This window comes from Scyliorhinus torazame, chromosome 21 (assembly GCF_047496885.1).
Source record: "Scyliorhinus torazame isolate Kashiwa2021f chromosome 21, sScyTor2.1, whole genome shotgun sequence".
NCBI lineage: Eukaryota > Metazoa > Chordata > Chondrichthyes > Carcharhiniformes > Scyliorhinidae > Scyliorhinus > Scyliorhinus torazame.
The window spans coordinates 121,801,130-121,814,021 of record NC_092727.1 but is presented as its reverse complement, the minus strand read 5'-3'; the positions used below and the strand labels follow the sequence as shown (position 1 = coordinate 121,814,021).

Below are 12,892 nucleotides of genomic sequence, written 5' to 3'. Positions count from 1 at the left end.
AGAGCGCGACAGACAGAGAGAGCGCGACAGACAGAGAGAGCGCGACAGACAGAGAGAGCGCGACAGACAGAGAGAGCGCGACAGACAGAGAGAGCGCGACAGACAGAGAGAGCGCGACAGACAGAGAGAGCGCGACAGACAGAGAGAGCGCGACAGACAGAGAGAGCGCGACAGACAGAGAGAGCGCGACAGACAGAGAGAGCGCGACAGACAGAGAGAGCGCGACAGACAGAGAGAGCGCGACAGACAGAGAGAGCGCGACAGACAGAGAGAGCGCGACAGACAGAGAGAGCGCGACAGACAGAGAGAGCGCGACAGACAGAGAGAGCGCGACAGACAGAGAGAGCGCGACAGACAGAGAGAGCGCGACAGACAGAGAGAGCGCCACAGACAGAGAGAGCGCCACAGACAGAGAGAGCGCCACAGACAGAGAGAGCGCCACAGACAGAGAGAGCGCCACAGACAGAGAGAGCGCCACAGACAGAGAGAGCGCCACAGACAGAGAGAGCGCCACAGACAGAGAGAGCGCCACAGACAGAGAGAGCGCCACAGACAGAGAGAGCGCCACAGACAGAGAGAGCGCGACAGACAGAGAGAGCGCGACAGACAGAGAGAGCGACAGACAGAGAGAGAGCGACAGACAGAGAGAGAGCGACAGACAGAGAGAGAGCGACAGACAGAGAGAGAGCGACAGACAGAGAGAGAGCGACAGACAGAGAGAGAGCGAGACAGAGAGATACACAGTGAAAAAAACTTCATGAACAGAAAGTACCGAGGGCCACAATGTCTGCAATCTTTCAACTGACCTACCCACAAATAAAACCCCGATCCACGGCCTGAACAGAAATTAACTTGTGAAGTAACTCATCTAACGTTGACATGTTAATTAGACTTGAGGTCACATATCCACAAGAGTAATTAGTTGTGCCACTGTTGCCCTTATCATTCCTCTGATTTGTGTAAGAAATGTCAAATGAGGGTCACTGGGATACAATAAAAGTAATTAAATATAATGTGTAGGATTGTGGACAAATAACCAGGTAACAGCTATAATCTAATAAATAAACAAATATGGCTCAAGCACACAGAAGAGAACAAGCCGCTTACCCGGAGTCTCTTGATCCCTGCGCGTGTTATCTGCTGACAGTCATACAGCTCTATCCTCTCCAGACTGTGACAGTTCTTTAAATGTTCGAGTGATGCGTCCGTGATCAGAGGACAGTTATCTAACTCTATCACTTCCAATCGATCATGAGCACAGGCCCCATTCCCAAGATGGCGAATTCCATCGTCGGTGATCAATTCACAGTGCGATAAACTCTGCATCAGGCAAATGTGTTGGAAACATTAACTTAATTCACACAGTGCTTTCAACTTCAATTACTGCAGAGAAGATAAAACAGATTCCATGCCAGGAAGGGAAGGACTAGGTAGGTCGGGGAATGAAAGCTTGGTCAAAACAAGTTTCAAATAGATCTTTCCAAGGTGGGGAGAGAACTGGAGAGTAGGAAGGGGTTAAGCAAGGATGCTTCGGAATGTAGGGTTGAGGTGTCAAAGAGAGGGGAAGGATGCATATAAGGACAGAGTCAGTCGAGATCCTGGCCAGAAGGGGCTGGGAGAGATGAGGGAGCAATTTAAAACCCAGGGCTCAATTTAAAACCCAGTTCCAAGTGCAGAAATAAAGCTTGCATTAAAATCTGTCAAGCGCAGGTGCTAGTTCCCAACATTCCTATTTAAAATGTTCCGATCATTGCCTGCCACAATGAGTTTGTTTGTTTTCCACCAAATGGAGGTCCTAAGGGCGCTTGGTCACACTCCAAATATTTCTGAAATCTTTGCCTTCCGGCAGTTATTGGGAAAGCGGATGAAAAGGAAAAGCAGCACATCCAGTAGAGAGCAAATCCTAAAAATCACGAGCATAGAAAATTGAAAACCATTACAGCAGAAATTACAGCAGAATAATTGCACATAATTAGGAAAATCGATATCACATGAATGCCAGCAAGTTGTAAATCTCACCAGCAGAAATAAAGAAAACAGGGTCGTTAATGAAACACAACCAAAGTTAGAGGGGTAGTAAAAACAATTGCAGACACATAAATCTAATGTTGAATTTTTATTGTAGAATTTGGGCACCCACAAAGTCAACTCATTTCCTTTTGCACGGTGTAGAGTTTTTTTTTTTAAGGGCAGGGTTAGACACAAGAATCTGCCTATGGTAAATGTGAAAGTAGCATTTTTGGACAGCTAACAGTTGCGCAACACAAGTCCACAGGTGCTACTGTTGATTTTCCTGCCAGCTCAAAGCACTGATGGAAACTTAAGACCAGTGTTTGGCTCAAGTTACCCTGATGGCCAAAGTGGTCTTCTGGACAAGCATCAAGAATCTTGTCATTGTTGGGTTCTGAATAGATTTAGTAGGCCCAACACTCAGACTTAACAAGGGGAAGGGGAGAGGGGGAAAAGGCAAAGGGATAAAACAAAACAGAGCGAAGACTTGGCATGAAAACTATCTCAGTTTGCAAAAAAAAGAGATTGGTTTTCAATAATGTGCAAGTTTTGTGAGAACATCAAAATACTATAATTACACAACTTGTTAAGCAAAGCACCTCATGAAAATGAAAATTGGGTGTAGTGCTGTGTTAGTACAATGAAGGCTATTAGTACAATGAAGACTGTGTGGAGTCCTGCACATTCTCCCCATGTCTGTGTGGGTTTCCTCCCATAGTCCAATGATGTGCAGGTTAGGTGGATTGGCCATGCTAACTTGTCCAGGGACGCAGGTTGGGTGGGGTTGCGGGGATAGGGTAGGGGAGTGGGCCGAGTCAGGGTACTCTTTCAGAGGGTCAGGGCAGACGTGTGGGCTGAATGGCCTCCTTGTGTACTGTCGGGATTCTATCGTTGCTGACTAACATATTGAAACCTCTCAAGATGATTAAAGGAGTTGCCAGGGGGAAACTTACTTCCTATGGTGAGGAGCCCAGAACAACGCTACATAAAATTAGAGCGAGGCAGTTCAGGGGTGACATAAGGAAGCACTCCTTCACAAAAACAACTGAGCCTCAAAATTGGCTATCAAAGGCCAGGCATCAACTGAAAATGTGAAATGCAGTTTGATAAGATTATTTTAAGGTGAGGGAATTATAAGTATGAAACAGTGGTTCATGGAATTAGAGATCAGCACAATCTAACTGAAAGGTGGAACACATTCAGGAAGCTGAACGACCGGATCCTATTTTTCTGTTTCTACTCACCAATACTTGAAGCCTTGGGCAGTAGATGGAAAGCTGAATTAAAGTATTGTCCGTGATCTGTCAGTGGGAAAACAAAAGTAAATTGAATGAGTCAACATGGTATATAGAAACGTACTGCTGCAATACATCAGCTTTCAGACAGGGTCAGCAGTTTCAATAACTACATTGCCAAATTTTTTGGATTCCTTTTTTGGTCAGGGATAGAGCAATTCGCAAACGTTTTGATCAACAGTCCACTGGTTGCAGAAGCATTGAAATGCCAAATATTATTTTATCTTTTCTGAAAACCTTGATATCTTGACTTCATTCACTCTTTGAATAAATCTGTAACAAATCTACTTCCAGTTTGCGCTGAGTTAGCAAAGTGGTGGGCAGGAGGGGAAGTAACAATTTATTTGTGAATTATACATTTAAAGTAATCACTTGGAGGATGCGAGCTTTACTGGAGGACCAACATTTATTGGCCCACCGTTTTTGCAACGTTTCAAAAACAGATATATGATGGATTCTCTAACATTGAATGGCCAAAAGGTGACGTTACATTGTTCTATGATGTAACAATTTAACACTGGTTACTATGACTAGGTACTTCAAGACGTTTTCATTGTTCAATGATAACATAATTCTGGAATGAGGTTAATGTTATGTACCATGGTCCTAGGATTCATGGCACCTAAAAGCACTTTTCTCAGACAAGCAAAGGTAGCTTTTTTCTTATTCCCTCATGCGATGTGATCATTGTTGGCAAGGCTCATCCTTATTTGTCCTTGAGGTTTAACGGGAGTTTTATAAAGGATTGGACATCATGTTGTTTATTCATTAAAAGCAGAAATTTGTTGAAATTGTATAATATGACGTTAATCACAGGCGGCACAATGAACTGATTTTCCGTGGCAATTGTGCGAGGTTACATTTCATGGTGGATCTTCAATCATGAATCATAAAATGATGAAATAGATATGGACTCCATTCAGTATAGATTTTCTGGAACTGCAGACTCAAAAATGGACTTTAAAAAGGTAGCTAAGGTGGTTGCCAAAAGTCAGGTGACTTTCGCAATTTCGGCACACACATTTCTCAAACATCTAGAAAGTCCCTAATTGAATGACCATGGGTAGGGTGCCCCCTTTAACGGACAAGCCAAGACAAAAATAAATCTGTGGAATTCACACATCTACCATTTATGAACTTATCCAAAACGAAAATCAATGTAATTCCAGACTCCCTCTTTCCGAATTCAAAAGATGTAAAGAAACCCGTTCATCATAGATCAAGTGTAACCACCTCCCATTCATCATTCATTGTGCAGCAAAGACGTCGAACTTCAAATCAGTCTGGGTGGACAACAGAAGTATTGATCATGTGACTGACATAGAAAATAGAAAAATGCAGCACAGAACAGGCCCTTCGGCCCACGATGTTGTGCCGAACTTTTGTCTGAGATTAAGAACAAATTAATCTACACTCCATCATTCTACCGTAATCGGCTACAGCGAACAAATCTTATTACCCCAAGAACCAGGGTGAAACCAAGCAATCTGCGAGCAACAACTGCAGAGGCCACAGCAGAAACGGCAGCAACAGCTCTGCCTTTGAAAACTGAAGAATGTAAATCTAAAGGTCTCCCAACCTGGTCCTTTGCAAGTCCACCAGTACAGAACTGTTAGCTCTTGGTAAGCCTGCAAGGAACTAACTTTGTAACCTGCTGAAAATCCACATCCTTGAGAGAATTTTGCAACAAATCTGATATACGAGTCCAGCTATTGAATCCACCGAGACTACCTTTCTTCATTGGTCTTGCAACGCATTATTTTTCCTAACGCAAGCCAAACACTTGAACTACAAACTATCTTTTTGTGTATTACATGCAAGCATGCACTCTTCTCTTTGCCTGTATTTTTCCCTCGAGCATGTGCGCGCACCATGTGAATGACTTGGTGTTATACTTTCAGGGTAAATAAATAATATAATCCTTTTTTGAAAAACCCATGTCAGCTATCTGCTGGTTATTTAAACTGACCACACACTCAGGAGCTAAGGCACACCTTTTCAAAGACACACTGATTACAGACAATTAGGGAAGGGAATTGGGTTTCAGGTCTCCCTTACCCCTGTCCATAACACTAAGAGCTGTGAACCAAAATATGGGAAGTCTGCAGAGGAAGGCATGTTAGATCTGCATAGAAAGCCAGCTCAATATTTTTGGGCTTCATTAGCCATTTGTCCAGAGAGTATTGGGCTTAATGTAATTTCTTAAAATCTGATGATCACAGAGGTTGGATATTTCATTGTGGTTATGCATGAACTTTTAGATCTAAAGTACCAGTTTAGCTGCCTCTGCATCAGGGGATTATGGGTTCCAGGCAGTGTTTGAATTCAAATGGGCTACCACTCCAGAGCAGCACTGAAAGAGTGCTGTATTGTTAGGAGTGCCACACTTTTGATGTTCACCCCAAACCCCGAGCATTTCAGTGATTCAGATCAACATGAGCATCTCGTGGTCAAAATTCCTCCCTACCCACCACCCAACAAAACAGATATATTGGCCATTCGTCGCTCTGTGGAATGCTGCTGGCACGACATGGCATCTCTGGTTGCTCAGATGAAGTTCATTTTGTGAGGTGCTTTGAAATATTTGAACAAAATAAGGCCCCCACACAAATACCAAAATTATTTCATTATTGAAAACAATGTAAAGTACTTTGTTACTTATTCAACTATCAAGACCTATCTGCGAATTATGGATATTAATTCAGAATCCTGCTTTCCAGATTAAAGATGGTCATGTTCATTTCAGCAGCTGCTTGGGATAGTTTTAAAAGGGTTGAAGGACCAAGGTTTCTCTTGTTCAGTTAGGTGTACACATTGCCTGTGATGCAGTTGAAGAAGAATACATGATGCATCCGATAAAAGCACTGTTCAGCTCCCATTTGCAGTTCTACAGCTGAAGTCCGATCAAGTGTCAGCTACAGCACGCTGATTCCAATCAATTAAGCATTGTCGTCAGACAGAATCTACTTCACAAGTACAGTGAGTGGAAGCTGAACACTGAACAATTTCAAGCAAGAGAATCTGAAATGGGAGAACAGAATAAGGTGATGCACCAGGAGCCATGAGCAGGAAGCAAATGGCTCGTCAGGAAATTGTTGCTGGATTCTGCTTGGAAAACAAAGAACTAAACTGTGACTTCCCTCTCAGGATAATAACAGATTTAATGCTGATCGTGTGGGAGTTAACAATCAGTTGACTCCAAAAATAAATTTGTCCCGTGTGGCAGAAGTATCAAATTTAAGGACATCAGTCAATGATCTCTCTTGGTTGACCAAAATAAAATGAACTGGATTCTTTGCGTGAAAAGAAAACCTATCATGCGTGGTCAAAGTCCATCGGACTGTAATGAGTGCAGCTCTGGGATTGGGTCAACGGGCAGAACACTTGGTTAGCAGAGGCAAGACCAGCTGACATCATGCCCCACTTTCACAATGAGAACTCCGAACAAAACAGGCAAAATTAAAAAATCAGAAGCTATACTCCAGAGTTTCCCAAACTGTGGGTGGTGACGTGTGATTTTGGGGTTGGGAGGTTTGGGAAGCACTGTAGTACCATTAATCCATTCCTGGGTTAACACGAAGAGGAAAAATATAGCCATTGTCAGCTCATTCCAATTTCTTCTGCTCAGTGGAAAAATAACTTGCTATTGATAGTAGTGCCACTGGCTGTGAATTCACAATCATGGAACATAGGAAGAGTAGGTCATTCAGCCCCTCAAGCCTTTACTGCCACTCAACGCAAGCATGGATGATCGTCTACCTCAGTCATTTTCTACACCATCCCCAAATCCCTTGATGTCATTAGTCTCCAGAAATATTACCTACCTTTTAAAAAATATATATATATTTATTAAAGTTGTTTAATACAATTTTTCACCCTTACAAACAATAACCCCCCCCGTAACAAAATAGCAAGGAATCACATAGCAAGATATATACATGGTAAAACGATATGTTACATAGCTTTGTACATTGGCTCTCTCCCACACGTGCCAGTTTCCCAAATCCTTCATGTTTTCTCTTGCCCATCCACCCCCCAGACAAGCCCCCCTCCCCCACCTCACAGGACGTCACCCCGGTTGCTGCTGCTGCTGGCTGACCTTCCTCTAACGCTCCACGAGATAGTCTAGGAACAGTTGCCACCGCCTGTAGAACCCTGCGCAGACCCTCTCAAGGCAAACTTTATCCTCTCCAACTTTATGAACCCAGCCATGTCGTTTACTCCAGGCTCGTCCACTACTCCGAATATTGCTAGCCCCCAGCTTGGCTTGACCCGGACTTTCACCACCTGAGATATTGCTCCCGCCACTCCTCTCCAGAACCCCTCCAGTGCCGGGCATGACCAAAACATATGGACATGGTTCGCCGGACTCCCTGAGCACCTCTACCCCAAAGAACCTACTCAACCTCGCCCCCGTCAAGTGCGCTCTGTGAACCACCTTAAATTGTATCAGGCTGAGGCTGGCACACGAGGAGGAGGAATTAACCCTACCTAGGGCATCAGCCCATAACCCCTCCTCGATCTCCTCCCCCAGCTCCTCCTCCCATTTACCCTTCAGCTCCTCTACCAATGCTTCCCCCTCTTCTTTCATCTCCTGATATATTGCCGACACCCTGCCCTCCCCGACCCACACACCCGAGATCACCCTGTCTTGAATTTCCTGTGCCGGGAGCAACGGGAACTCCCTCACCTGCCGCCTCACAAACGCCCTCACCTGCATGTATCTAAAAGCATTTCCCGGGGGTATCTCAAACTTCTCCTCCAGTGCCCCTAGGCTCGCAAACGTTCCATCGATAAACAGGTCCCCCATTCTTCTAATCCCCGCCCGATGCCAGCTCTAAAACCCCCCGTCCATCCTCCCCGGGACAAACCGGTGGTTACCCCTGATCGGGGGCCACACCGAGGCTCCCACTGCACCCCTGTGCCGTCTCCACTGGCCCCAGATTCTTAGCGTTGCCGCCACCACCGGGCTCGTGGTATACTTTGACGGCGAGAGCGGCAGCGGCGCCGTCACCAACGCCCCCAGGCTCGTTCCTTTACAGGACACCATCTCCACCCTCTTCCATGCCGCCCCCTCTCCCTCCATCACCCACTTGCGGATCATTGCCACATTTGCTGCCCAGTAGTAGCTCCCTAGGTTCGGCTGCGCCAACCCTCCTCGGACCCTTCTGCGTTCCAGAAACCCTCTCCTTACCCTCGGGGGCATATTCGCCCACACAAACCCGATAATACTCCTGCCTACTCTCTTAAAAAAGGCCTTGGTGATCACGATGGGAAGGCACTGAAACACAAAAAGAAACCTCGGAAGGACCACCATTTTGACCGACTGCACTCTACCCGTTAGCGAGAGCGGTAACATGTCACATCTTTTGAAGTCCTCCTCCATCTGCTCCACCAACCTCGTCAGATTCAGTTTATGTAGGGCCCCCCAACTCCTGGCTATCTGGATCCCCAGGTACCGAAAGCTCCCCTCCGCCCTCCTCAGCGGTAATCCCCTATCTCCCTTTCTTGGTCCCCTGCCTGTACTACAAAAAGCTCACTCTTCCCTACATTGAGCTTGTCGCCCGAAAAATCCCCAAACTCCCTTAGAGTCTGCATGACCTCCACCATCCCCTCCACTGGATCTGCCACATACAGCAACAGGTCATCCGCATACAGCGACACCCGATGCTCTTCTCCCCCTCGGACCACCCCCCTCCATTTCCTAGACTCCCTCAATGATATGGCCAAGGGTTCGATCGCCAATGCAAACAACAGGGGGGACAGGGGGCACCCCTGCCTCGTCCCTCGGTACAGCCGAAAGTACTCCGACCTCCGCCGGTTCGTCACCACACTCGCCACCGGGGCTCTGTAAAGGAGCTTGACCCAACGAATAAACCCTCCCCCGAACCCAAACCTGCGCAGCACTTCCCAGAGGTACTCCCACTCTACTCGGTCAAAGGCCTTCTCCGCGTCCATAGCTGCCACTATCTCCGCCTCTCCCTCCTCCGGTGGCATCATTATCACGTTTAAGAGCCGCCGTACATTGGTGTTTAGTTGCCTGCCCTTTACAAATCCTGTCTGGTCCTCGTGGATCACCCCCGGGACACAGTCTTCGATCCTCGTAGCCAGCACTTTTGCCAGCAACTTAGCATCCACGTTGAGGAGCGAGATCGGCCTGTACGATCCACATTGCAGTGGGTCCTTGTCCCGCTTTAAGATCAAAGAAATTGTCGCTTCCGACATTGTCGGGGGCAGGGTCCCCTCCTCTCTTGCCTCATTAAAGGTCCTCACTAGTAGCGGGGCCAACAGGTCTACGTACTTTCTGTAGAACTCCACCGGGAACCCGTCCGGTCCCTTCCCCGCCTGCATACTCCCCAAACCCTTGCTCAGCTCCTCCAACCCAATTGGTGCCCCCAAACCAGCCACCTCTTGCTCCTCCACCCTCAGGAATCTCAGTTGGTCTAGGAATCGTCTCAACCCCTCTTCCCCCGCTGGGGGCTGGGATCTGTACAGCTCCTCATAGAAGGCCTTGAATACCTCGTTTATTTTCGTCGCACTCCGCACCGTGGCTCCCCTTCCATCCTTGACTCCCCCTATTTCCCTCGCTGCCATCCTCTTACGGAGCTGGTGTGCCAGCATCCGACTCGCCTTTTTCCCATACTCGTAGGTCGCCCCCTGCGCCTTCCGCCACTGTGCCTCTGCCTTCCCTGTGGTCAACAGGTCAAACTCCGTCTGGAGACGTCGTCTTTCCCCAAGTAATCCCTCCTCAGGGGCCTCTGCGTATCTCCTGTCCACTCTTAAAATCTCCCCCACTAACCTCTCCCTTTCCATGCCCTCTGTCTTCTCCCTATGAGCCCTGATGGAGATTAGCTCTCCCCTGTTCACCGCCTCCCATACCACCCCCACCCGCACCTTCCCGTTGTCGTTGGCCTCCAAGTACCTTTCGATGCACCCCCTCACCTTCCCACACACCACCTCATCTGCCAGCAGTCCCACATCCAGCCGCCACAGCGGTCCCTCTCCTCTCCCAGCACCAGTTCCACCCAGTGCGGGGCGTGATCTGAAACGGCTATGGCCGAATACTCCGTTCCCTCCACCCTCGGGATGAGCGCCCTGCCCAGGATTAAAAAATCTATCCGGGAGTAGGCTTTGTGCACGTGGGAGAAAAAAGAAAATTCCCTGGCCTGCGGCCTGGCAAACCTCCACGGGTCCACTCCCCCCATCTGATCCATAAACCCCCTAAGCACCCTGGCCGCCGCCGGCCTCTTTCCAGTCCTCGATCTGGAGTGGTCCAGTGCTGGGTCCAACACCGTATTGAGGTCCCCACCCATTATCAGGCCTCCTACCTTCAGGTCCGGAATGCGCCCCAACATGCACTTCATGAATCCGGCATCATCCCAGTTCGGGGCGTACACATTTACCAACACCACCCACGTCCCCTGCAACTTACCGCTCACCATCACATATCGCCCTCCGTTATCCACTACGATATTCTTGGCCTCAAATGACACCCGCTTCCCCACCAATATTGCCACCCCTCTATTCTTCGCGTCCAGCCCCGAATGGAATACCTGTCCTACCCATCCCTTTCTTAACCTGACCTGGTCCGCCACCTTCAGGTGTGTCTCTTGGAGCATGACCACGTCTGCCTTCAGTCCCTTTAAGTGCGCGAACACTCGGGCCCTCTTCACCAGCCCGTTCAGGCCCCTCACGTTCCACGTTATCAGCCGGATTGGAGGGCCGACTAGCCATCTCCTTTTTTAGGCCAGTCCCGTGTCCGCGCCGCCCTCCAGTCCCCCAGCCGGGAGACCCCCGCCCCGACCACCTCTTCTGTGTCCCATTCCCTTTCGGTCAGTGTAGCAGCAACCCTTTTTCCTCCCCCATACCCCCCTCCCCCCCGCTAGACCCATGTTTTTGCTCCCCCCATATCACTCCCGTAAGTCAGCTGACCCCGGCTTCCCCCGCCGTCCCATTGGCCTCCCCATGTGGGAGTCTCCCAATCAGTGCGCGTTCCTCCATTCCCCTTCCCGCCTTTATTCCCTAGCGCGGGAAAAACCCGCGCTTTCCTAAGCCTACCCTTCCCCCTCTGGCGCAGCTCCTGTCGCGGCCTTGTCTCTCTCCCCCAGCCCATGTAACATTTCCTGCGCGTGATTGACCCCCTATATACAACAACCCGCCCACCCTCACAAACCCTCAGTTTGAGGCCAACTTTTTGGTTTGAATGAAGGTCCACGCCTCTTCAGGCGTTTCAAAATAATGGTGCTGATCCTTGTGTGTGACCCACAGTCGCGCTGGCTGCAGCATTCCGAATCTCACTCCTTTCCGGTGCAACACCGCCTTGGCCCGGTTGAACCCCACTCTCCTCTTTGCAACCTCCGTGCTCCAGTCCGGGTATATTTGGATCTCTGCATTGTCCCAGTTGCTGCTCCGCTCCTTCTTGGCCCGTGAAATCTCACCACCATCGCCCTTGGCGGCTCGTTTGCCTTGGGCCTCCTCGCCAGCACCCGGTGTGCCCCATCCAGCTCCAGCGGCCTTGAAGGGGCCTCCGCGCCCATCATCGTCTCGAGCATCGTGCTCGCGTACGCCCCGGCATCGGCCCCCTCCACTCCTTCAGGGAGACCCAGGATCCGCAGGTTCTTTCTCCTCGACCTGTTCTCCAGGTCTTCGAGTCTTCCCGTCCACCTCTTGTGTAGCGCCTCATGCTGCTCCACTCTCACCGCCAGGCCCAAGAGCTCGTCCTCATTCTCACTGACTCTTTTCTGTACCTCCTGGATCTTTACCTTGTGGGCCTTCTGGGTCATCCCTAGTCCTTCAATTGCCGACAACATAGGCGCCAGCATCTCCTTCCGCAGCTCCTCGAAGCAGCGCTTGATGAACTCCTGCAGCTCCGGCCCGCACTCCGCTTTGTCCCCGGCCGTTGCCATTTTGCTTTTCTTCCCTCGCTTCTCCTGCTGCTCCAATGCCGCTTTTTTGGCCGTTTCACTTCTGGTCCGGTCCATAAAAGTTGAAGGGGGACCTCGCTCTTCCCTTCCCCACGGGTTGTCTTCGAAAAAATTTCCATTGGGGCTCCTCTAACGAGCCCGAATGTCCGTGATAGCAGGAGCTGCCGAATCGTGCGGCTTAGCTCCGCCTAGCCGCAACCGGAAGTGAAATATTACCTACCTTGCACATACTCAATGATTGAACTTCCACAGCCCCTGGGCTCGAAAATTCTGAAAATAAACCACGCTCTGAGTGAAGGAATTCCTCCTGATCGCAGTCCTAAATGGCTCCCCTCTTATTCTGAGCTGTGCCTGCTGGCTCGAAACATCCTTCCTGCATCTACTCTGCTGAGCCCGTTAAGAATTTTGTACGTGTGAATGAGATTGTCTCTCATTCTTCTAAACTCTAGAGAATGCAGGCCCAGTCTCCTCAATCTCTTAAATCCAGCCATCCCAGAAACGTCTGCAAACCTCAGTTGTGCTCCCTCCTTGGCAAGGATAGCCTTTCTTGGGTAAAGGGAGCACAACAATACACAATACTTGTATAAAATAAAGGTTCTATAAAATTGAAGCAAGATATCTTGAACACCTGCACTCAAATTCCCTTTGCAATGAAGTCCAGCA

At 48.9% G+C, this 12,892-nt stretch overlaps 1 protein-coding gene across 2 annotated transcripts in view; it reads right to left on the bottom strand.

Annotated features, from left to right (window-relative positions):
* The window catches only part of LOC140398594 (F-box/LRR-repeat protein 20), a 146,345-nt gene that overhangs the window by 15,823 nt on the left and 117,630 nt on the right, over positions 1–12,892 (bottom strand). For both annotated transcript variants that reach the window (XM_072487427.1, XM_072487429.1), the window contains exons 13-14: positions 3,255–3,311; positions 1,108–1,320 (exon numbers count right to left, since the gene is read on the bottom strand). In XM_072487427.1, the coding sequence (XP_072343528.1) occupies positions 1,108–1,320; positions 3,255–3,311 (270 nt within the window). The remainder of the gene's footprint in view (positions 1–1,107; positions 1,321–3,254; positions 3,312–12,892) is intronic.